This window comes from Trichogramma pretiosum, unplaced genomic scaffold (genome assembly GCF_000599845.2).
Source record: "Trichogramma pretiosum strain Unisexual culture from Peru unplaced genomic scaffold, Tpre_2.0 scaffold11, whole genome shotgun sequence".
NCBI lineage: Eukaryota > Metazoa > Arthropoda > Insecta > Hymenoptera > Trichogrammatidae > Trichogramma > Trichogramma pretiosum.
In genome coordinates this window covers 1-23,382 of record NW_019641702.1, presented here as the reverse complement: position 1 = coordinate 23,382, position 23,382 = coordinate 1, and the positions used below count along the sequence as shown (strand labels likewise).

Below are 23,382 nucleotides of genomic sequence, written 5' to 3'. Positions count from 1 at the left end.
TTTTTATGATTTATTTCTTAGGGCGATCGGACATTTGTTTCATCACAAAAATATAATATTTAAAGTATTAAGTACTCACCTGGGATGCAGGCATACTTGACATGTATATTGGCAGGTTTCCAAAATAATGCCTCTGGATGATCGGACGTGACTTTATAGCGACAATGATGGTGGCCTGAACATCTATGAAAACAAAGTACGTAATACTATCAAACTAATTTTAAAAGTAAAAATTAAAACTCTAAATTCTCCCATTACTCGGTCTACCATAATTGAAAAAATTTTCTCCCCACAAACGACGAAGAATTTGATTCCACGGTAAAGAATCGTGCGACTCCTCGGGACGCGACAGTGATTATACACGATTCACGTAATTATAATCCACCCGTGACATCTCAAAAGCTCAGCAATGCGCGTACATTTACGTAAAAGCGCGATCGTGGCACAGAGAGAGATTCTCGCTCCTCGTTAAAAGTTCACGCTCCGCTGCCGAGTCCCTGTGTACGTCGATTACCATATAGCTTTTTCTTTTTTTTCACTTTTGCGCGTATTATACGTGCGATTAAAAGCACCCCTGCAAGCAGAGCGCGCTATAAACGACGATCGGATATATATACGAGGAATGCGAGCTATACCCAGCTGACGTCGTCGCGTTGCATTTTGGACATTATCCTTGTGCGATGTATCACCCTTAAATGTGTGCGATCGAATGCGCGCGATATAGGCAAAGTATACGGCGCGGCGATCGCGAACGATATTATATCATATATATTATGCAGATAGAAAAGTAAAGTTATAAACATGCACTCATTGCCGAATCGAATCACCCCTTTTTTCGTCACTCGCGACCCTTTCTCTCGCACCGAGTTTATCGCCGTCTAATACGCGATATTGCGACCAAAACTCCCCGTGCGGCCGAACCGATCGCGCGTACACATCTGCGCTCGCATTTCTTACATAGCGTATAATATGTTCCCGATTTCGCCTCCACCCTCTGTTATATATATTATAGTAAAAGAGAGATACGCGTCAGAGATAGATGTTATTAATTTTCGTCTTTCGTCACGCGGCTTTGCTCCCTCGGGATAATTTTTTTTTCCTTGTATATGATTCGCGCGCAAACGAATTACGTTTAGCCTGCACAGGTGCATATATTATATGTAGTATACTTTAACGCAAAGCAATCAAGTACGAGGGGGGGCTCCCTTTAATCGTGAAAAATGAGACACTTATTCATTAAAACGATGAAGGATTTAAAATGTCCATTCATAAAAGTTCGAGCGGCAAAAAGATGCGTCTAGCCGATTTTGTCTCGTTCCGCCGATCGTTGCGCGAAGAAGCTGCCTATCCGTGTAAGTATAGCAGGGCCGAGCTCTCTTGCGGTCGCGCCTGAGGGGAGGGGCCAGTATATCGTTTCAAAAAAAATTTCGTCGCATCGTCTGTCGCGATCACACACGCGCCGTAAATATACACATTCTCTGGCGCGAAGTGGGGCTTCCCACCAGCAGCACACGTAGACGCACGCTCTAAGCTGCGGTAATACCGATATAGTTATATATTTACGACTCGGTCGAAGCGTCAAAGCTATAGTATCTTTTTCTGTCATCTATACGCGTACGTATAATTTCGTTTTCATACGTACCAATGGCCCGAAAGTGACTATACTTTCCTGCCGCTGCGCAATGAGCTAAAAGAGCGATTTTCGGGACACTAACTACAATCGCACGTACTCTGAGCAACTTTTCCTGTTTTTCACGGCCTAAGGTAGTGATATATACTATTACACACACACACACACCTGCGATTGATGCTGCTGCGAAAGTCGTGGGGGTCCTCGTCGAGCTCGAGGCCGTAGCGGCTCTGCAGGTAGTAGCGTCGTCGCTGCAGGTGGCGCACGTTGCCCAGCAGCCGCTTGTAGGCGCAGCGCGAGTCCCGATCGTAGACGCAGGCGTCGTCCTGCTCGGGCAGATAACGAGCCTCGAGCACGAACAGCACGCTGTGGAGCGAGCGACAGGTGAGTCGGACCAGGGCGGCCGAGCAGGTCCGCTCGTCGACGATCTCCATGATGCTGCTGCTGCTACCGGGCTGACGATCCGTTGGATCCTGGAGTAGTACGCCGGTGACGTTGCGAGTGACGATCTGACGTAGTAGTCCCTGCGTACAGGCCACGAGATTGAACGGTATAAGCATGATCAGCATCAGCAACAGCAGCAGCAGCAGCGGACCCGTCGTCCTTGTTCCGCGCGGCCTCGTCATCCTCGCTCTGGTCTATCATGGGGCTTGGTCCTGCTGTTACGTGACAAGCCGAATTTATATAGCATAAATTACATATTAATATTGAAGCAAGTCTCGATGCATATAGATCCACACACACATTATGGTGAACACGAGTGTTTTTTTCATGTACAAAGCACTTCATACAGATCTATTAAGATCGCAAAAGATATAATTAAGCGATCTCGATCGTTGAAACATGAATTATGTGTTTTGTGTATAGGTGCGAGGAAGCATATATACATCGAGTCCAATTAGGAAAATTCCGCGAAGCTATCCATATGGCGCATACAGCTATGCCGTATGAAAAAGACGGGCCGCACGCGCAAACACTTGAGATCGGCGCGAGAGCCTATTTACGGTGAAGCCGAAAATTACGGCTATCGCGAGCTGCGCGTAATGCGCACTCGGTAAAATTGCTTCTGTGTAATAAATATCGGCGAAAATTTGTTTCCTTTGAGATGTATGTATGATCGTTAATATCACTTGATCGCGCAGGATTGACTCTTCAGAAAAGCAGTATATATACTAAGCGAATAAATCATTTGACGATCATGCGATCATTCATACTTATTAACTTTATGATGTACGTATTGCTACAAGAGTAAAAAAGCATGCAAACTAAAAATCTAAAATCCTCGATAAAAACTGTTAGCTTTTGCCAATTATTGCGATATTTTTATCAATTTTACAACTTGTTTAGCCCAGAGTAGTAGTTTATTAATACAAGTCAAGCCGACAGTGAAGTTTGAAACGCCACTTTGACTTCTTTCCGCGTTCTGGCAAATATTCACAAAACGCAAGTACTTTTCGTCAGAAAAAACATTGACTTAATAAATACTATTTTTAAAAATTACAGCATTTTTGATAGCTAAGCGTACACTCCATCGAAATGGGAGAAAACGTCAAAAAAAATAACGAAAAAAAAATAAAATTCGAGTGATTTTTCTCGTTTCGAGTGCGCGACATGTGTCGAACACGCGCAAGTCGATCCCAAGTTTATAATTGCAGCTGCTGCTCCGTATGAGCCTCGCGTAAGTAGCCGCAGGTGCGCCAAACAGATCTTCATCTATACATATTTTACTATTAGGTATCATAGTGGTTTGCTACTCACTTTCTTGACAATCGTCGATCTGTGGTGGTGGTGGGAGAGCTCGGACGCGTGCCCCGTATGCGTCGCGGGCAGACTTCGATTATAATAATACGATGGAGGCTGTCTTCCTCGGCAGAGGCAACGAGGATGATGAGGCAAAAACAAACGATGTAATACCGATTCTCGGCCAAACTTTCGTCGATACGATAATTATCGTCGACTTTTTCGAGTGATTCCAAGGCTGTCCTCGTCTTTTTACATCGTGCACTTTTTACACGCTCGATCGAAAAGCTTATTTGTTTGAATGAAAAATCGTTTATTATGCTTCAAAAGCTCGTTCGTGCGTATGACGCCGCGAGATGATCGCACTCGAAAAGAGAGAGAGAGAGAGAGAGAGAGGGATTGCAGCTATTAAAAGCGACTGCGTGCACTTTGATGCTATAAAAAGTTTCACGTTTTCTACGCTGCACTTTTTTTCGCATCCAATAATATCCCAAATCGCGAATTTTGTCAGCGATGAAACAATTTCACTTTTTTATTTATCTATTTACACAATATTACACTTTCAAACATGTCACACCGATAAACCATTAAAATAAATCACTGAACCAATCACTTGCAATCAACAATAATTGAATTTAGTTTTATCTAAAAACGGAGCACTTGAAACTCGTAAATGAAAAACGAAATCAAAATACTGCTCCGAATTCGAAAACTCCCTCAACAAATTTTGTTTATAACTATATGAGCCTTCGAATCACCGCGATCGAGAAAAAAAATATACTAAAGTAGCCGGCAAACAACGATTCAGACATCTCGCACTCTTATTATATACCTATGTGTGTGCGTGCAGTCTGGCAAGCCCCGTGTCATAAACTGACGCGCGGGGCCAAAAGCGAGAAAGAAAACAGCTCTCCGTGAAGCAGTGCGTAGCTCCACTACACACACACATACGCACTCATACATATGCCTACCATATACCTACGTAATAACGGGGGAAACGAAACGGTGGTGCGCGCTCGAAGAATGGTAGTATAAGCCGTCAGAAAAATATATATCACACTGTATACAGCATGGACCGATGTATAGCAGCAGCAGCACGCGCCTCTATACGTATCGAGCCGTGTGCGGCTTCGTCTGATGTGTCGCGCAGGAAAAAGTTCAAGAGATCGACGTGTGTGTGGAGAAAAGAGAGAAAGAGAGATAGACGACGCATCCCCCGACCCGTGCTGGCAGCCAATCGTATTTACCGCAATTTTATATAGAGACGCATTCACGCTCACGCGCGAGATCGTTTACCCCCGCGCGCACTATAGTGGAGTACGTAAGGAGCTCTCTTTGAGAAATTTCATATCCATTATGAGGGTTGCATCTTTGTGCGTCGACGATTGTGCGTAAGGTGAGAGGGAGCGCGCGTGCCGGATAATCGGTAACTTTTGATTATTCAAATTTGATTCGTCGCGCGAGGAACGAGGACGAGCAAGCGAATCGAAAAAATAAGTAATGATGGAAAAAAAGGACTGAAAAATATCCCATAGATTTGAGCCTTTGAAATATGCAGATTTTTGATTCTTTTCCAAGCCGGTGCAGAGCCGATCCATCTCATTCATATTTTTGTCTGCAAATATAGTCACGACGATTCGTTCCTGGTCCATTGGCTGAATTCTGCAGTCTGTCGACTGTGTATATGACGAACTTCCACGCATCCCCTTCCCCACATACATGCTGATTGCATATAAACGTGCCTTTCCAGACGTACACGCGCGTCGCGCACTTGGACTGGAGAGGACCTTAAAATTCAGACGTCGAGGGGGTGCTGTCTACATACGTCGAGCTCTGTTTTTATTGTTATCCCATTGTTCGACCCCGGCAAAAAAAAATTCTGGCTTTTCTCCATACTTATATTTCCACCGTGTGTAAGAGCACAGACGTTCGCGCTTTTTTACTGATAAATATTGACTGGCCCTTGGGAATTGAAAAATTTGTGAATTCCAGTCCTCGTGTACGTGAGTCTCAGCGATATTCTGCATTACGCGTATTATCATAAATAATGATAATTTATTGGGTCTACGCGCCTACATGAGCTGTCGTCCCCCTTCCCAGCAGATCAAATCAACTGTGTCGATTACAAAAATCAATAGATTTTTCTCCCATGGGGCTTTTCTGTGTCACACATATTACACACACTGCAGGGACGTTTTCGACGGAATCGTGATTAGTCGGAATTATTTTTCTAGAATCAAATTGGTGTACGCGTATATAAAAGTAAATACAACGAAAATCCACATTCTGAAATTTTTTTAATAACATAAATGCTGTACTAAATACTCCGTAATTATATAACTGCTCTTGCGGTCTCGTAAGCAAAATTCTCTCTTTTAACGAGAGAGAGAGAGAGAGAGAGAGAGAGGGAGGGAGGGAAACAGATAGATTTGAGAGCCGTGAAAAATTTTAGTATAGTCGGTGCGAAGTCTTTGAGGAATAGAATTTGTATTCGATTTACGCGATGAATGCCTCTTGCATTGAGACGAACGCATTACTTCTCGGAATCCGACTTAAATCTGGCTGTGACTTAGGTAAATTCTGTATAAGTATTATGTGAATAGTAGCATTCTACAGTAGAAAAAAAAAGAATATCGTAAAATATTTACAATGCACATATTTTTTTAAATACATAAAAAAAAATATTTCATGCTCGGCCCGTATACACTTTGCAACTATATTCGCGATTGATCTTCAATGCAGTCGATATACAATTTTATAGTGCAGAAAATATTGAATTTTTCGCTGCGCACGACGCTGCTCGTGAAGTATATATTTCGAATAAAAAGTCGCATGATAAAAAAGAAACGTCACATTCCATCGAAATGATATCGAGGCAATTTAAGGTCGCAATAGCACAAACGTATATGTATATTGGCAGAGTTTCAAATGTCTGGTACGCGCGTGCATCCGAACGGGCAGTCCAGACAGTTCGAGTGTACCTATATGCGCCATAAAAACGTACGATATTACGTATGTATACACATCTGTAGATGAGACATGTGTCGCACACCTACAAATGCAAATGCATTTAATATAAAACATTTTCGCGTACAATGTCATAAGCCTGTGATATATTATAAAGTAACAAAAAAAAAGCATCTCGAGGAAAGGAGCACTTCGGGTCACGCGTCGAGCTTTATAGCTACATAATATTTCACGTATGTATTTCGTAAAATACTCTGCCGTTCTCTTAAAACTCACCTGGTTGCACACTTGTAATCATAGCTGCGTGACAAAAAAAAAGAGAAGAACTTACCGTACCTTCGTCTTCGTTTCCGAAATGGTACACACGATCCCTTCTCTACTGTATACATTGCACATCCTCCAGCAGCGTAGCATGTATCGTATACTCGCTGCTGCTGCTGCTGGTCCTGCGACCCAATCATCGAAAATCAACGGGACAGGATATCGCTCGATCCAACGATTCCGTCGCGGAAACTCGATTGTACACTCGAGGCGCGTGCCAAGATCGCACTCGGGTATATCTTGTCGAAGATGCGTGCACGCGCCAACGACTCGAGCACATCTTGGAAGACAGCCCCTATGTATCGAGCACCGAGTGCCTCGTCGGTTCAGAAAACCTATGTGTTCCTATAAGTTTTGATTTTTGATGATCGATAGAGTGCTGCAGCCGATCGAAAGGGTTCGATTTCAAAATTACGTCGATCGGCAGATTTGTCGATTTGAATCGAAATTAAAGTAAGGTAATGACGGCGTAAATTTAGTTTTTCATTGTATCGATCATGATAAAAAAATTACGTCATCGAAAGCATTCTGAAATTAAGTTGCTTGGTTGAATTTATTATAAATTTGTATTGCGATTGTTAAAATATTTATATTTCGTTCAACTCTTTTTCAATGTCAAAAGTAATGTCATTTAGAATGTCATTTAGAAACCTGCCTTGTCGATATAGGCTAAATTCGTACAGATAATATTGCACTGCCACTTTGTCATCCCTTATAAAAATTCCCTATAGGATCCCGCGAAATTGTTATAAGGAATACTAATATATAAACCTTTGGCTCGATAAAATTTTCTTGTTAGTAAGTTTCTGAAATTTAAAGATCAGTTTTATTTGAGGTAAAGTCGTTCAATCTGATACCACAATAATATGGGTATTTTGCAACAGTTGATTGAACCGCAACGGATACTGGGTATCTTTCTCACATTTTAAATATGACTTTATGTTTCATGAAAACACCGACAAATTTCGCTACTTTCGCCGTTTGAACTGTTCAAAATAAAATAAATCTATAAAATAATATACATCTTAATGTATATGGCATATGTATATATTTACCAGCTATGTTAAGTCTATCTTACTTTGTACTCTACTACATATTATGTATATTATTTTCTGTACTTTAGATTTTAAGTATTATTTACAAAAATTTTTTGTAACCAACGCCATCTGGCTATGTATCTAACGATGAGGCCAATAAACTACTATACTACTACTGATCATTGATCGCTTCTCAAAGTCACGACTCACGAGCGAAAACAACATTTGTACCGCGCGCTGCAATCATTGTTGCTGGGAGAACCTGTTCGAACGATAGTGTCTTTTTTATGTTTTTTGTTCAATTTTATCAGGTACCGCTCAAAATTACTCAATCAAGTAATACATTTCTAAGAACTGTCACGTCCTTGAGTCGAAATGACATCAAAACAACGAATAACGGCTTCTACGACAGTTTCTTCGGATGAGTGCATTTATACGTGGACGATCAAGAAATACCGTTCAATGAAGTTAGAAGTTGGAAAATCAATAGAATCCCCGAAATTTGGCGTTGGAAGTGATAATGTACAATACTTTCAGTTGGAGTTATTCCCTGAAGGAAATGCTACGGAATATGCAGGATACATGTCGTTATATCTCAATCCTATAAATATTTCAGAAGACGAACCAGATAAGCTCGTATGCAGGTGGACAATATCAGTTATTAATGATAAAAAAGTTGTTTTTAGAGACACATGTCATTACGATTTTACTCCAGACTTTCAAGGCTACGGTTGGCCAGAATTTTATAAAGTGGAAAATGTTGACCAATTAATATCCTCTGAGAATACTGTAACTATTCAATGTGAATTAGAAATGTTCACTGGGTGTGAATCTTCATTGAATTCAGAACTCATCTACAGTAAAAATGAAACAGTCGATAGAATGAAATTTGATTTTTCATTTCTTAGTGAAGAACTCAGTGATGTTAAATTGAAAAGTGATGAATATGAAATTCCGGCACATAAAATTATACTTGCAACAGCCAGTCCTGTATTTAGAGCCATTTTTACAAATAAAAAAGCAAAAAAAAATTTTGATTCTATTGTGATAACTGATATTCCTTACAATATTCTAGTTGATGTGTTGAAATATATTTACACTGGTGATATTGTAAGTACCAAAACAGATGTAATTTTGCAAATTTTACCAGTGGCTGACAAATATAAAATTGACGGTTTGAAAACCAAGTGTGAAAAAATATTGAGTGCAGATTTGTCCACTGAAAATGTCATAAAAACTTTAATAGCTGCTCATAAACACCATTTAAAGCGTTTAGAAACTAAAGTAATAAAGTTCATCACAAATCACACAGAACTAATTTCAAATTCTGAAAAAATTACGGAAATAGATGATCCTGATATATTAGTGAATTTAATCCAATCACTTATCAAATCGCAACAAGATTAACTTTAACTCTTTTATGCCTATGTATAATTTTTAGTAAAGCCTTATTATTAAATTAAATGCATTATAACTTTATTTTCTTAGTTGTTTTCCATGAAATCATAAACCATAAAACAATTCTTACTTTAGTTCTAGTATTTTGTTGTATAACTTTGGTATTATATCACAATATAAATTTTCCAATCTGAATAATTAAGAGAAAATCTTCAAAATAAGTCTACAATTGTTTATGATTTTATAACTAAATTAAACTAAAAATCAGACCAAAGCTGTAAACTTATTACAGGTATTATATTAGGCTTATTCTCAGGTATGATTATTCAAGTTGATTATCACTGGTTATCCATTATTTATAATTCAATACAAAAATAGCATTTGATAAAGTACTTTTTGTAAATCTAGTACTTTAAGTTTATAACATTATTTTCAAAGCAATCTGTAGACTAGAAATGTGAATAAAGTGCATAAACACATACTTCAATCTATTATTTTATTTTAATTTCATGAATAATAAAAAAAGAAAAAAACAAAAACTGTTAAAATTATCTACTCTTAAAGGGACAAAATATTTCAAAATTGTTTATAGGCCTATCGTAAAACATTATTCAAACCTTCTAAATTTAAGTAGAGAAAAGATTGTCTCCATTAATTTTAGAATCAGATTTAAGCACTTATTGCATTAACAAACATGTCCAAACCAAATGTTATAATAAAAAAAAGTTAATCTCAGGCCTTGAATTACAAAATCACCATGAGCTACGTTGCTGTAAGATTATTTTATTTTATTTGAAAAGTCAAATACATGAGACATATGTACTGTTGCATTGGAAAAAAAATTTTGAATCATTTGAATAAATTGCTAATATGAATATTGATATTTATATTGCCTGTTGGTAGGTGTACTACGTGTTTTTAACCACGTGTGCATAAAATTACATGTTTGCTTTTTTTTGTTTTGAATTCGTTTTATTGGCCTTTGTTTGATACATACCAGCCTATTACATGTTTGCGAGTGCGACTGGCTCCACACGCCACCTATGCGTGTTTTGCTAATTAAACTTGCAACTCAAAACAAAGGATGGCTCGTTAACAGTAAAAATAAACGAATCGTCATATACACCTCATAGTGTTTTTTATTAATTTTATTAAGCATTTTTAAGAGTTTCATTCGATCAAATAATCACATCATAAGTTTCTAAAAGTTATTAGCTATTTGAGTCAATATGTCATTACAACAACGAATAGAGGCTTCAACTACAGTTACTTTAAATGAGTGCATTTTTACTTGGACAATCAAGAATTATAACTTAATGAAATCGAAAGTTGGAGAATCTATAGAATCCCCCCAGTTTGGTGTTGGAAGTGATGATAAAAAATATTTTATGTTACAATTGTATCCTCAAGGTAGAAAAAATGAAGAATCTATGGGATACATTTCTCTATTTATTGTCCCATGTACAATTACTTTAAGAAATGAACTGGATAAACACATATATAGAATCACATTATCAGCTGTAAATAATAAAAAAGTTGTTAAAAAATTAACTTCTCTTCATGTTCATTCGAGTACTTCAGACTGGGGTAATGAAAAATTTTTCAAACTTGAAGATATTGACAAATTAATATCTTCTGAGAATACTGTAACTGTTCAATGTGAATTAGAAATTTTTAATGAATTGGATTCGTCATTGGATTCAGATATCATTAACGATGAAAATGAGATTATCGATAAAATGAAATTCCATTTTTCATTTCTTAGTGAAGAGCTCAGTGATGTCAAATTGACAACTTCTGATGAAAAAGAATTACCAGCACACAAAATCATACTCGCAACAGCCAGCCCAGTTTTTAGAGCCATGTTTGCACATGATATGTTGGAAAATAAAGAAAATTCCGTGAAGATAACAGACGTTACTGAGAATATTCTAACTGAAATGTTGCGATACATCTATACTCGAGAGATCGATGCAATCGAAACAGATATGATTATTGAACTTTTAGCAGTGGCTGATAAGTATCAGATTGATAATTTGAAAACCAAGTGTGGAAAAATATTATATTCTTGTTTATCTATTGAAAATGCCATTAAAATTCTAATAGCTGCCCATAAACACCAAGTAAAGAATTTGGAAGATAAGGTAATAGAGTTTGCTACTGCCCATAAGCGATCACTTATTGATTCTGAACAACTAAAGTTGTTAGCAGATCCAACTTTATTGGCAAATTTAATGCAATCGATAATAAAATCATCAGAAAATTAATCTTAACTTATGTTTTCGAATCAAATTTGGGTACAGTTATGCTGATGAATTCAAGTTTTGTAATTCGCTTTTTTACCTTATAATTTATGAAATCATGATGTAATTCTTAACTGTAGTATTTTTGTCTAACATCTTTTGAGAATATCAACTTTTAGAAATGTTGAAATTTCTCTTAAAAAAATATTATCGTTTATTAAGTACACATAGACTAATATTTATGTTTTATATTTTTATTAAATAAATATTCATGTAGTATTGCTAGTTTATATACACTATATTCTGCCATGCAAAGAGAAATAAACGGTCATATAAAAAGTGTTTCATATTTCAATCAGTTTCATGTATATAAATTTCTTCTCTGGTTCATGCTCATAAATTTTAAAAAATTATACTAAAAGTATTGTTCATTTGTATGCCTGAACTCTATGAGAAATTTATGATCTATTGATATTTTTTACCAATTTCTTGTATTTCAACCTTTAAATCTGTTCTATATAGAAGTTCATCAGTATTTCATAAAAAAATTATCATAGAAACTTATTACCTGATTTGATATTTTTTTATTCAAGTTAAACCTATACCTTTTTACCTATATAATTATTATAATTCAACTACGAATACAATTATATAAAATTTTTTTTTGCCAGCCATGTCTTTGGTGACAAAATAAAAATACATGGGCTAAACATAGTTGGGGTGATATGCCAAGAATAGAAATTGAAATAAAGTATTTACTCATAAAGAGTACATGAAAAAATGAAAATCCCAATTCGATAACTTCATTATTCAAAAGCTATTGATTATACATCGCTAATATCAAAGAAGATTACTTACTTTCTTCTTTGCTTACTTAAAAATCCTTATCTGATAATTGTGCATTTACTACAGTGAGCAACTTTAGTAAAAAAACTAACTATCCCAGTATAGAAAACTTTTGTAATATTTGGGTGTAGTCTAGACCCCAGGGGTATCTCCATACATGAAAATTATTCTCATGGAATATTTTTGTTGTTTTTTGTAGAAAATGATCATCATAGGCTTGTTACTTAATTTTGAAGTAAATCTATAAATTTGTTCCATAAATGAAGTAAAGTTTACTGCATATGCTTTCTCATAATTATAATTCAACAATATGAATTAATCAACTTGTGCTTAAGTAAGCTTTGTAACTGGTGAAACAATAATATTTATATACACAGTTAAAAGAATTAAATCAAAGATTTGTTGTATAAATAGGGACAAGATCTGTAAAGCATTTATTCATTAGCTCATGACTGAAAATTGTTCCTTTTGAAAAATAACCACATGAAATTTTGCAGATATGAGTATTTTATTATATTAAGTACATTCTTATTGTAAAACTATTATCGATTTGTTATTATGTACAATTATTAATCATTCTTTGTAGAGAGCCGATGTAAAATTTCTAAAACTAACTTGTTAGATTATTCCAATATATCTTAATTTGTTCTGGAGTTTTTCCTGCAAATTTTTTAGCTACCTGCACACATGCAGCACTCAACAATTCTGTAACATCTAAGTAGTTTGCAGCCAAAATAAGCTCCTTCAAATTATCTGTATTAACCTATAACAATAAAAAAAAAAATTTGAATGTTGGAAGATCTCAAAGGAACATTTATTATTATTGTACGATAAAAAATTTTAATTTTAAACTCATATTTTCAGTAGCTATTTTCTATAAAATCAAGTTCTTAAATGTCAGTCTTCAAACTCTTTCATGTCAACAAAAATAAATTGTGTATTTAAACAATGCAAATATTGAAACTTTATACCTTGAAAAAATTTTCGTCCCATTCCGACACTGTTTCCGTATCATCTCTTTCTACTAAAGAATCATTTTTATGATGAGTACACCATTCAATAAACAATTCTAAAATAGGCGATGTGACATTGGGTAAAGGGAAATAATCATTTTCGTCTAAATCATCTGTGCCTAAAACTGCAATCATTTGTTCGATCATTTTGGAGCGTTTAGCGATTTGTAAATCTACTTCAAAGATGACTCCGTCAGAACTTTTTAATTTTATGGTTGACATCTGTAATAGAATTAAAAACGATATTAGTCAAATGATTTACGTAAGAAATTTCAGGATCTCGTAAAGTTTATTATAATTAGTGCACAATAAATTCATAAAAGTTTTATAAAATTGGCGATTTGCTTGCGTATTATTGGGGAGTATACGATACGAATGATGGACGCGCTGCCGTGTAGTATACTCTTTAATTGAAATGCACATTCAAAGTTTGGTAGTTGCATTTGAGTAGACAGTGCGGAATGATAACCACGTGGCTTAACTAAACACAACCTCTAATTCAAATTTCAATACTTTTTTAGGAAGATTTAAACTTTATAAATAAAAAAAAAAGACAAAAAATGCATTCAGATAAGTTTTCAAAAGATTTAAAATGAGTAGAAATTTTATAAAGAAAGCTTGATATTAGTTATTTTTGATTTTCATTTTAATTTAGTTTTGTGTTCAGCAGTTTTCCAAAAGAACAATTTTGTATGTTACAATTTTATTTTATAATTGACTAAAATGAACAATCACAGAAAAATTCAGAAAAATAAAACTGAGTTTCAAAATAGTACTTATACTAATGCTCTTCGCCCCAAAGAATGTTTTCATTCAAACACATGCACTTGGCCTTTCCTACTTTTACCAACTTAAACCCGTAATTAAAACGGAATTTTTCATCTTCTTTATAAATTCTTTACACGAAAACCTCATGAAAACAAAGGATAAATTATAAATATTTATTTTAAACTTACTCTTATTTTTTGGTTTTAGCTGTAGGAAACAAGATATTCCAATAGTCGGGATGCGTAAAATTTGTCACGAGAGATCAGTAAAGAAGGACGTCGCAACTACTTCTGTGAATGGTACTAATTATTTTCCGTATTTTATCCTCCTCGAGCCGCTGTTAGAGATCGTAGCGGCTCGAGGCGGATAGCTCCAATATCACGAAACGCGCGCCTTAGTCGGTAGTCCTAGTCTCACGTACTGAACGCGCGAGATTCAAATTTTTAAAAATAGACTTGTCATAATTCATTATGAAAATTTTATCTAAGGTATTATAATAATAAAAATGAAATTTTGACGCAATTAAATTTTCTTCAATTCTATAAATAATAAACTTTTAGAGAAAGTTCATAACTTCATTTAAAAAGTACACATTGAATCATTTTGGTCGTTCAATTTGTCATTTTGACCTGATTGTCCATCCTGTTTTCGATCATCTGTAATAATACTTCGTACATTTTTGGATTTAATCTCATTCAAAATGCAGCCAAGTTTAAAGAAAAATTATTTGCTTTGAAACTTTATATTATGAGCGTTAATTCAAAATACAACTTTCCACAGTAATATTTTGTTTAAAAAATGAAAAATTATTTTAGACGTTTTAACATGGTTTCTTGTGAGAAAACATGAGTTTTCGACTTCAAAAACCGTGGAGAACGTTGTTCTTCAAAACTTCATCAACCGTTTAGTTGTCGAGAAATAAATTGTTATGTTTAAAAAATCGTGGGTCATTAGTGCCCTAACCAACAAGTGAGCTGAAACAACAAAAATATATGTTTTCCGCGATTCCCATACCTCCTTAAAAGGTTTTCACAGAGCCACCGAATAACTTGGTGTAAAATAGACTATTATAATGATGTGATTAATGGTTGGTCTTAACTTACTTGTTTATCATTTCGATGCCTACATTTTTCTTATTTTGAGGACTTTTATTATGTTTATCAAAAATTTCTATTTTTTGGTCGCATAAATCAAAATAAGTGTTAAATTTAAAGGAAAAAATCTTACAATTCGGAAAATTTTGAGATTCGAGCAAAGTCGGGAGCTGCATCGAGCATAGTCGGAGTTGCATCGAGTACGCCAGACCAGACGAGTCGCTCCACTTATACTTAATTAGTGATTCAAAGAGTTCGCACGTGCTATCGTACATATATTGAATATCAATCTCCACCAACTTTCTCAGAGATGAAATTCCATAACAGTGCGCGAAATCGAATTGTAGAAAATACAATTATTTTACTTTAAAAATAAACATGCCCGCGAACCTCGAATTAGATGAATTAGCAACTATGCTGGCCGAAGCTTGTGAGTTTGTTTCGTCGCAGTCCAATTTGCAGAGGTTGAGGAAGGATATAGAGGCTCAACACCAAGCATCGAGTAATGTCGGAGCTGCATCGAGCATAGTCGGAGCTGCATCGAGCATAGTCGGAGCTACATCGAGCAATGTCGGAGCTGCATCGAGCATAGTTGGAGCTACATCGAGCAATGTCGGAGCTGCATCGAGCATAGTCGGAGCTGCATCGAGCATAGTCGGAGCTGCATCGAGCATAGTTGGAGCTACATCGAGCAATGTCGGAGCTGCATCGAGCATAGTCGGAGCTGCATCGAGCATAGTCGGAGCTGCATCGAGCAATGTCGGAGCTGCATCGAGCATAGTTGGAGCTACATCGAGCAATGTCGGAGCTGCATCGAGCATAGTCGGAGCTGCATCATTTTTAGAAAAAGAGGAACAAGACGCAATTGAGGCGATCGCAAGAGATTTGCAAGAGTCAACGTCCCACTTGTTGGTTCCTCACGAAAGCGGCAGAAAATTTGAAAAGCACTGTGAGTCGGAAAAAACGACAGAAAATGGAGAAGAAACTATGAGTCAGAATAGTGTGAAGTACTTTTGCAGTGATTGTAGAAAAACACTTTCTACTAAATCTAGTCTTGTTAGGCATCGTGCCACAATTCATAAGGGAGTCAAGAAAGCAATATGTCCCGAGTGTAAGGATCAATTTAGAGACTTCAGTTGTTTGAAAAGGCACGTTGATGCTGTGCACCGAAAAAAAAACCTTTTCTGTGTGAACATTGCGGTTGGCAATTCTCATTGAAATCCAACCTAACTGCTCATCGAAAAATTAAGCATAATGGAGAGAAAAAGTTTGTTTGCGACACTTGCAAGAAAAGATTTGGAAATAAAAATAATTTAAGTCGACACATACAAGCATTGCATACCCAGTTGAAAAAAATTGCTTGGATATCCCCGTGGATTATCCACGCTGATTCCACGTGGATCATACAGGGATTCCTTGAGGATGGGACATTGATTCCACGTGGATCGAACATGGATCATTTAAAGAGTCCACGTACGTAAACCACGGGGATTTGCACGGAAATCCTTGTTGATTTTCGAGCGCGTGCCCGCGAACAAGTTCCACATCCACGAGGATTGAAAAAAAATCAGCGTGGATCAGTCAAAAATCTGTGGTGATTCGCCGCAAATCCTCGCGGATGTTTCGAGCGCGTGCCCGCGAACAAGTTCCACATCCACGAGGATTGAAAAAAAATCAACGTGGATCAGTAGAATATCCGTGGTGATTGCATTTTTTTCAGCCCATGATCGATCCACGAGGAATCCCTGTATGATCCACGTAGAATCCCTGTACGATCCACATGGAATCCCTGTATGGTCCACGAGGATTACTAATCCTTGTGGATTTCCACGTGGATATCCATGCAATTTTTTTTCAACTGGGTAGATAAGTTATATGGTAACTTCCGCGCTCGCGCGTATAGCACTCGAGCTTGGCTAGTCGAGCCGTGTGAATCGTTGTGGTTGTACATATCGATTTTATATATATTTTGTAAGTAATCTGTATATATAACTATATTTCCTATTCCCTATATTTCCAATTGCAATAAATTTGTTTTGTTGTATTAAACAACATCTTGTGTCATAACTTTACGCAAGCCCTTGCCTCATTTCAGGTCGCGCAAGTACACGGAAAAACTTTTGACCATGTTTCAGGCTCGAATACATAGAGATACATTCACGCTCTGAGTCGAGCACAATTCATGCTCAGTCCCGAGCGCGAAACGCCCTCGAGTTCTGTCGAGTGCGTATTATGACCGACGCTGAGCAGGATGTTACCCTTAACTCAATCTGGAAAGATATTCGCGCTCGAAGTCGATCACAGTTCATGCTCAGACCCGAGCACGAAATGCTCTCGGCTTCTGCCGATGCGAGCGAATTAATCCTGAATCATGAATTTGAAAGATTAATGTGGATCTATATGCGTAACGCAGCACACAGAGTTAGCATGACAGAACATAGGGGAAATATGTTGGATTCTTAATATCTTTTGAAAATGGTTGAAAACACCCATTTATAATTATATCATTCAAAAGCGAATAAGATTTCCTATAATATCTATAATCTTTTCATTTAATAAACTATCATTGGTTAAAATTTCACTTCCATCTAAATTTTTTTTCATTTTCGCTACAGCCTGCTGAAGGGGGCTTAATATACTGTGTTTTATAATTGCATTGATTTATTTTAAAAAACAGTTTGTAAAACCAAAATGACAGTCATTACATAGTAATTCACTTGACTATAATACTTGATTCATTGTCAAATTGACCAAGTATTACATTGTGGACGGATGTTGCGAGAGTCACCACCCCATATAAATTTCTTATATTCAATATTTATTCATTTTTGTTAAATCTATTCAATAATTGTGACTGAGTGGCTCAAGACTGAGCGTAAATCGTATTCACCGCAACACTGAAACAAACTCAGCCGAACTCGAGTGTGATTCATTTTCAGCATTCGAGCGTAAAACATGGTCAAAAGTTTTTCCGTGTAGAGTCTGACTACTCTGACCACAAATATAGAGTTAAAGAATCTTGCATTATTTTTGTTGTTTGTTTATAAAGTCGAAGCACTTGTTCGTCATAAACATACCAAGAGAGAAGACCACAGGAAACTCACACCATTGTATAATGAATGCGTCCACCCCATTGAGCGCATCGAAGTAATTTCGGAGCTGCATCGATCACTGTCGGAGCTGCATCGATCATAGTCGGGAGGGGTGACTGGAAGAGCGGCGACTATGAGTATGGCGTCTAGCGATTTGAAGAATAAATGTTGCCGCGCTACACCGAGTGCTGGGCATCGATATATTCTCTCACTAAATCTAGTTCTTTCTCGGTGCGTTTTCTCTCGTTCCCTAGTGATTTCTCAGTTCGGCGGCTCGCTTCGAGCAGACGTAAATATGAGTTCTGCAATGAAAGTACTCTTGGCGCAAGTGCAAAACTGACCTGATGGCAAAGATTATGTCAAATAGGAGAAACGTTGATATTTTCAACGTCAAATTTGAAATTTGTTGGGATCTCGACGAGCAGAGAAAGAAAGAAATTGTTCATTTTTATGAAAAATACATGCCCACTTGGTCAATGCGCAGTCATAAGTGTTATGTCCTGCAATATGAAATACAGTCAAACCCCGTTATCCGCGGGGGTTCGGTTCCAAAAAAGTACCGCGTATACCGAAACCGCGGATACCGAAGCATTGTTCTTATGGGGAAAGGGGGGTTCGGTTCCTCGTCCAGCTGAAATGTCAATGTACGAAAGAGTAAAACACCTTTTTTTTTATGAAAAATCGAAGTATTTATTTATTTTCGAGTAAAATACTCAGTCAAACTTTTTTGCTTCGCTCTGCGCATCAAATCTTCGCATAAACTTTCATAACACTGCAATGATTTTGTTATATCTTGCTTGAATTGAAGGCTCGAGTCATTATTGGATCATGATTTATGGCTCGTTCAATGAATTGTTCTACATCAGCTAAAATTTTTCCAATAATTTTGGCCGTAAGTTCAGGTATGTTTTAGTACAAGAAGCTGCGCTATTTTTTTGAATATAATTGTAAAAATACTTGGCTTGCTCGCGTATGACATCTCCACCGATCGGAATTTTTTTGTGCATCAAATCTTGCAGCCAAACAATGAGCATGTCTTCCATTTTCTCAAGACGAGGCGAGCGACTTATCTTGCACTGTTCTGCATGCTTTCCCAAAGATTTTGCACTCTCTCGAGTTTTTTTCTCGTTGTCGAAGATTGTTCTGATCGAAGACTCGTTGACGTTGAATCTTCCCTTATAAAAATTTCCAATAGGATCCCGCGAAATTCCTATTGGAATCCTATAGGACTCCTGTAGGAATTTCGCGAGATCCTATAGGAAATTTTTATAAGGGTTCTTGCGAGGGTAGCAACTTTTTCACCAACTGCCAACGCGTCGAGAATTTTGATCTTTTCGACCAAATTAAGAACTTTTCTATCGCGCTTTTTTTCGATTGAAACTATTTTTTTTGGTGTTGGTCGAGACATAATTAAATAAAAATTAATAAAAAAATTTTTTAATTTGACGCGTACAAAATGTTAACCTCCAGAAAAAAAACCGCGGATACGAAAACAAAAAACCGCGGATACTGAAGTTGGGTCACAAATAGGGGTACCGCGATACGAAGAATCGCGGATAACGAATCCGCGGATAACGGGGTTTGCCTGTAGTTTCAAATGAAAGTAATCGAAAGCACGATTACAATAAATAAAATTTAACTGGAGTTGGATTAGATAGTGAAAATGAAACTTATCAAAGCATCATAGCAAAATGAGAAGAAACGTTGAGGTTACTCAATTGTGATGAAGATAATGTCAAACCTGTGAAGTGATCATTCAAATATTGTAACTGTACTATTAGAAGGTGTCAAAACTGGTACGGCCAAAGTTTCTGTAAGAATACAGTATATCCAGATTATAAACATGTATCTCCTGTCAAAGTCAAATTGATTGTTGTAGCAAATTTGATATTAATTCCATCTGATATTCTACCATGCCATTTGATAGTTTTACTTACAGAATAGTGCAGGTATATTTATGATTAATTTATATAACTCTATAAATTCAAACTAATTGATGTGTAAAAATGTTCTATTTCATTTTCACCAAGGAAGATTAGAAGAAATTCACATTCCAGCATGTCAATATTAGAAAGTCATGTCATTATTATTATTACTTAGAAGCTGAGAACTCACAAATCTGTGATATCAATAACGCTAGAATTAGTGCATATGCATTGATGCTTTGGAAAACTAAAGTCAAAATATTTGTTATAATTGTTCATGAGGAATATGGTATTATTTTATCACGGCAACAGTTAATGTTAATGAAGTTGCATACATAGCACTTCTTCATAGAACTAAATCACTCTCGATGACAGGTAAAAATAACTTGATTCAGAATTTAAATTTAAATAAAGATCAATTTTTATTTAAAATTTTTCAATTTCAGTAAAGACCATAAATTCTATATTAGTAAAAATATTGAAGTAAACGTGAAAATCAGTGAAAAATACTTTCATAAAAAATTCACCAGTCATAATGGAACTCATGTTGTGACAGTTCCAATTTCCACTGGAACTACAGTAGTAGAGGCAACACTGCATGGTCTTGTTAATGAAAAAGGAAAATGTGTATGTTGAAATCCAGAACTATCAGCCAGAGTAGAATTTGCCATTGATTTTGCAATCATCATTGAACCTCAAGTTTTGTCACATGCATGGGACCCTACGGTAAAAACTAGAAATGAAGTAGCTTTGAAAGCTAGTCGTGGAGACGGTTCCTACAGCTGGACCAGTCGACAGTCATCTTACAAGATTAGCTGATGATGCTTTAAAATACTCGCTTGATTCATCTTTAGGAAGAAACAATGGGTGCACAATTGTAAGAGAAGTAAATATTAAAACGTCATGAATAAGTTGCAATATTTGAAAAGCTAATTAATTATTGTTTGTCATGTGACTTTTAATTTCAGAACTAAAAGTTTCAATGGGATAGCTTTATGCGTTGATTGGCACTTAGATCAAGATCAAATTGTAGTTTTATCTGGCCCAGTTAAAGAAATTGTTCCTGGTGAAAGTTTATCCTGGAATTATCCATATATGAAATTAGGATTTAATTTGTCTTATGAAACTAACAACGTTTCTCCTGAAATTCATTGTGTATGAGACAAAAATTTAATCCAAGAGAAGAAACAATACATATCAATTTTAAAATTATATCTGACAAAGATTGCTATTGAAACAAACTTTTAAAAACCGAAAATTGTTTTTATCATTTTTTGTAAAAATATTGAAGATTTTAGTCAATGCAAAGTTACATTTGATATCATTACAAATATAAGTGTACAAAATATTTAACTAAATGAAATTAGTAAATATAAATATGTATATGGGTCATATCAGAAATGAGTTGATAGGTCCAAAAATGACCTATAAACTAAATGCATTTCTTAAAAGTACATGAAAAAACAAAACTTTTCATGTGTTTAAAAAGTGCCATGGTTCCTTCCTTCAAAATCTACAGCTGCTCAAAGTTAGAATCTGAAAACTAACTTTTTTCTCCATAGGCCCAATGTAGCTCTGAAAAATAAATCAAACATAGTATTTTTATGATTTTTTGATAAGGAATTCATTGGTGATATGTAAAAAGTGATTCCGATACTCTTACACCATTAAAAATCAAAAAAATGCATTTTAGGCCCAAAATAGATGTGTTCGTCCTCTTGGATTTCCCTGAAATTAACCCATTAACGCGCAAAAGTGCAATTTTGTGCATGAATTTTCNGAAAATATTTTAACTTTATCTATAATTTTTTTACAACGGAAAATTCATGCACAAATTTGCACTTTTGCGCGTTAATGGGTTAATAGAGTATCATCACAACATCAAGCTAAAGTCCTCTACCAAGTGGCATTATCGGTTGGCCAATATGGAGGAAGATATACTATGAAATGTGGCCATCTTTCACTTTTACATCATGATAGACTGAATGTCGACTATCAATACTGCCTAGAGCAATGAACTGCATTAAAAGCAAGCTAGAAACACACAGCTTTAAAAAGATAAATTAAAGTTCAATCACAAGTACTTTCTGCACAGAGTTACACCTTATTCATATGTAATCAATTAATAACATCATTTATGCTAGATAAGTAATACTAGTATGCACTGTTTGGATTGAATATTACTTTAGCGTTTGTTTCATTCACAGTGGTATTAAATATGAACTCTGCGCAGAAAGTACTTGTGATTGAACTTTAATTTATCTTTTTGAAGCTGTGTATTTCTAGCTTGCTTTCAATGCAGTTCATTGCTCTAGGCAGTATTGATAGTCGACATTCAGTCTATCATGATGTAAAAGTGAAAGATGGCCACATTTCATAGTATATCTTCCTCGATATTGGCTAACCGATAATGCCACTTGGTAGAGGACTTTAATTTGATGTTGTGATGATACTCTATTAATTTCAGGCAAATCCAAGAGGACGAACACATCTATTTTGGGCCTAAAATGCATTTTTTTGATTTTTAATGGTGTAAGAGTATCTGAATCACTTTTTACATATCACCGATGAATTCCTTATCACAAAATACATGAAAATACTACGTTTGATTTATTTTTCAGAGCTACATTGGGCCTATGGAGAAAAAAGTTAGGTTTCAGATTCTAACTTTGAGCAGCTGTAGATTTTGAAGATAGAAACCATGGCACTTTTTGAACACATGAAAAGGTTTATTTTTTCATGTACTTTTAAGAAATGCATTTAGTTTATAGGTCATTTTTGGACCTATCAACTCATTTCTGATATGACCCATATACAAAAGTATCTTATTAAAAATTCATGAAGATTGAAGATTGATGATTGAATCTAACTGTATTTTTGGTCGAATTTTACTTTTTCATTTAAGCGCGCTCAAATGCTAAAAAAAACTTAAATCGTGTTTTTCTCTAAACAAGGTTTTTCAACGGCACGTTGACGAAATCTCGGAAAATAATGAACGAAATTTTTACCAGAACATTCTTTACGACTATAGCTATTGTATGAATTGAGGCTTTTTCAAAATTTTGGTTTTAAGTATTTTTATGTGCTAGAAATTCGTGAATAAACGCGCGTTTTTTTGTTGTTTTTGGAACAATATCCGCCATTTTGTCAATTTTGCAAAAATCGAAAATCGCTCAATCCATACAATAGCTATAGTCGCAAAGAATGTCTGGTAAATATTTCGTAAGGATCGGTTCATTAGTTCCCGAGATTTCGTAAACTGCGCACAATCCTTTTTTTTTGTACCACTTCTTCGAGTACATTTTTCA

At 35.8% G+C, this 23,382-nt stretch overlaps 4 protein-coding genes across 4 annotated transcripts in view; 2 read left to right on the top strand and 2 right to left on the bottom strand.

Annotated features, from left to right (window-relative positions):
- Positions 1-2,256, bottom strand: part of LOC106651777 — a 33,277-nt gene extending 31,021 nt beyond the window's left edge. The window contains exons 1-2 of the mRNA XM_014370443.1: positions 1,799-2,256; positions 80-183 (exon numbers count right to left, since the gene is read on the bottom strand). Of these exons, the coding sequence (XP_014225929.1) occupies positions 80-183; positions 1,799-2,256 (562 nt within the window). The remainder of the gene's footprint in view (positions 1-79; positions 184-1,798) is intronic.
- Positions 2,257-8,070: 5,814 nt separating this feature from the next.
- LOC106651776 (protein roadkill-like) lies at positions 8,071-9,102 on the top strand. Its single transcript, XM_014370442.1, has one exon. The coding sequence runs from the start codon at positions 8,071-8,073 to the stop codon at positions 9,100-9,102; it is 1,032 nt and encodes a 343-aa protein (XP_014225928.1).
- A 1,097-nt stretch (positions 9,103-10,199) lies between these two features.
- On the top strand, positions 10,200-11,360 carry LOC106651774 (speckle-type POZ protein B-like). The gene has a single exon (XM_014370441.1). The coding sequence runs from the start codon at positions 10,323-10,325 to the stop codon at positions 11,358-11,360; it is 1,038 nt and encodes a 345-aa protein (XP_014225927.1). The 5' UTR covers positions 10,200-10,322.
- A 1,317-nt stretch (positions 11,361-12,677) lies between these two features.
- On the bottom strand, positions 12,678-14,265 carry LOC106651886 (S-phase kinase-associated protein 1-like). Its single transcript, XM_014370578.2, has 3 exons — positions 14,152-14,265; positions 13,154-13,417; positions 12,678-12,945 (listed from the first exon to the last, which is right to left on the bottom strand). The coding sequence occupies exons 2-3, from the start codon at positions 13,415-13,417 to the stop codon at positions 12,793-12,795; spliced, it is 417 nt and encodes a 138-aa protein (XP_014226064.1). The 5' UTR covers positions 14,152-14,265; the 3' UTR covers positions 12,678-12,792.
- Between the last annotated feature and the right edge of the window lie 9,117 nt (positions 14,266-23,382).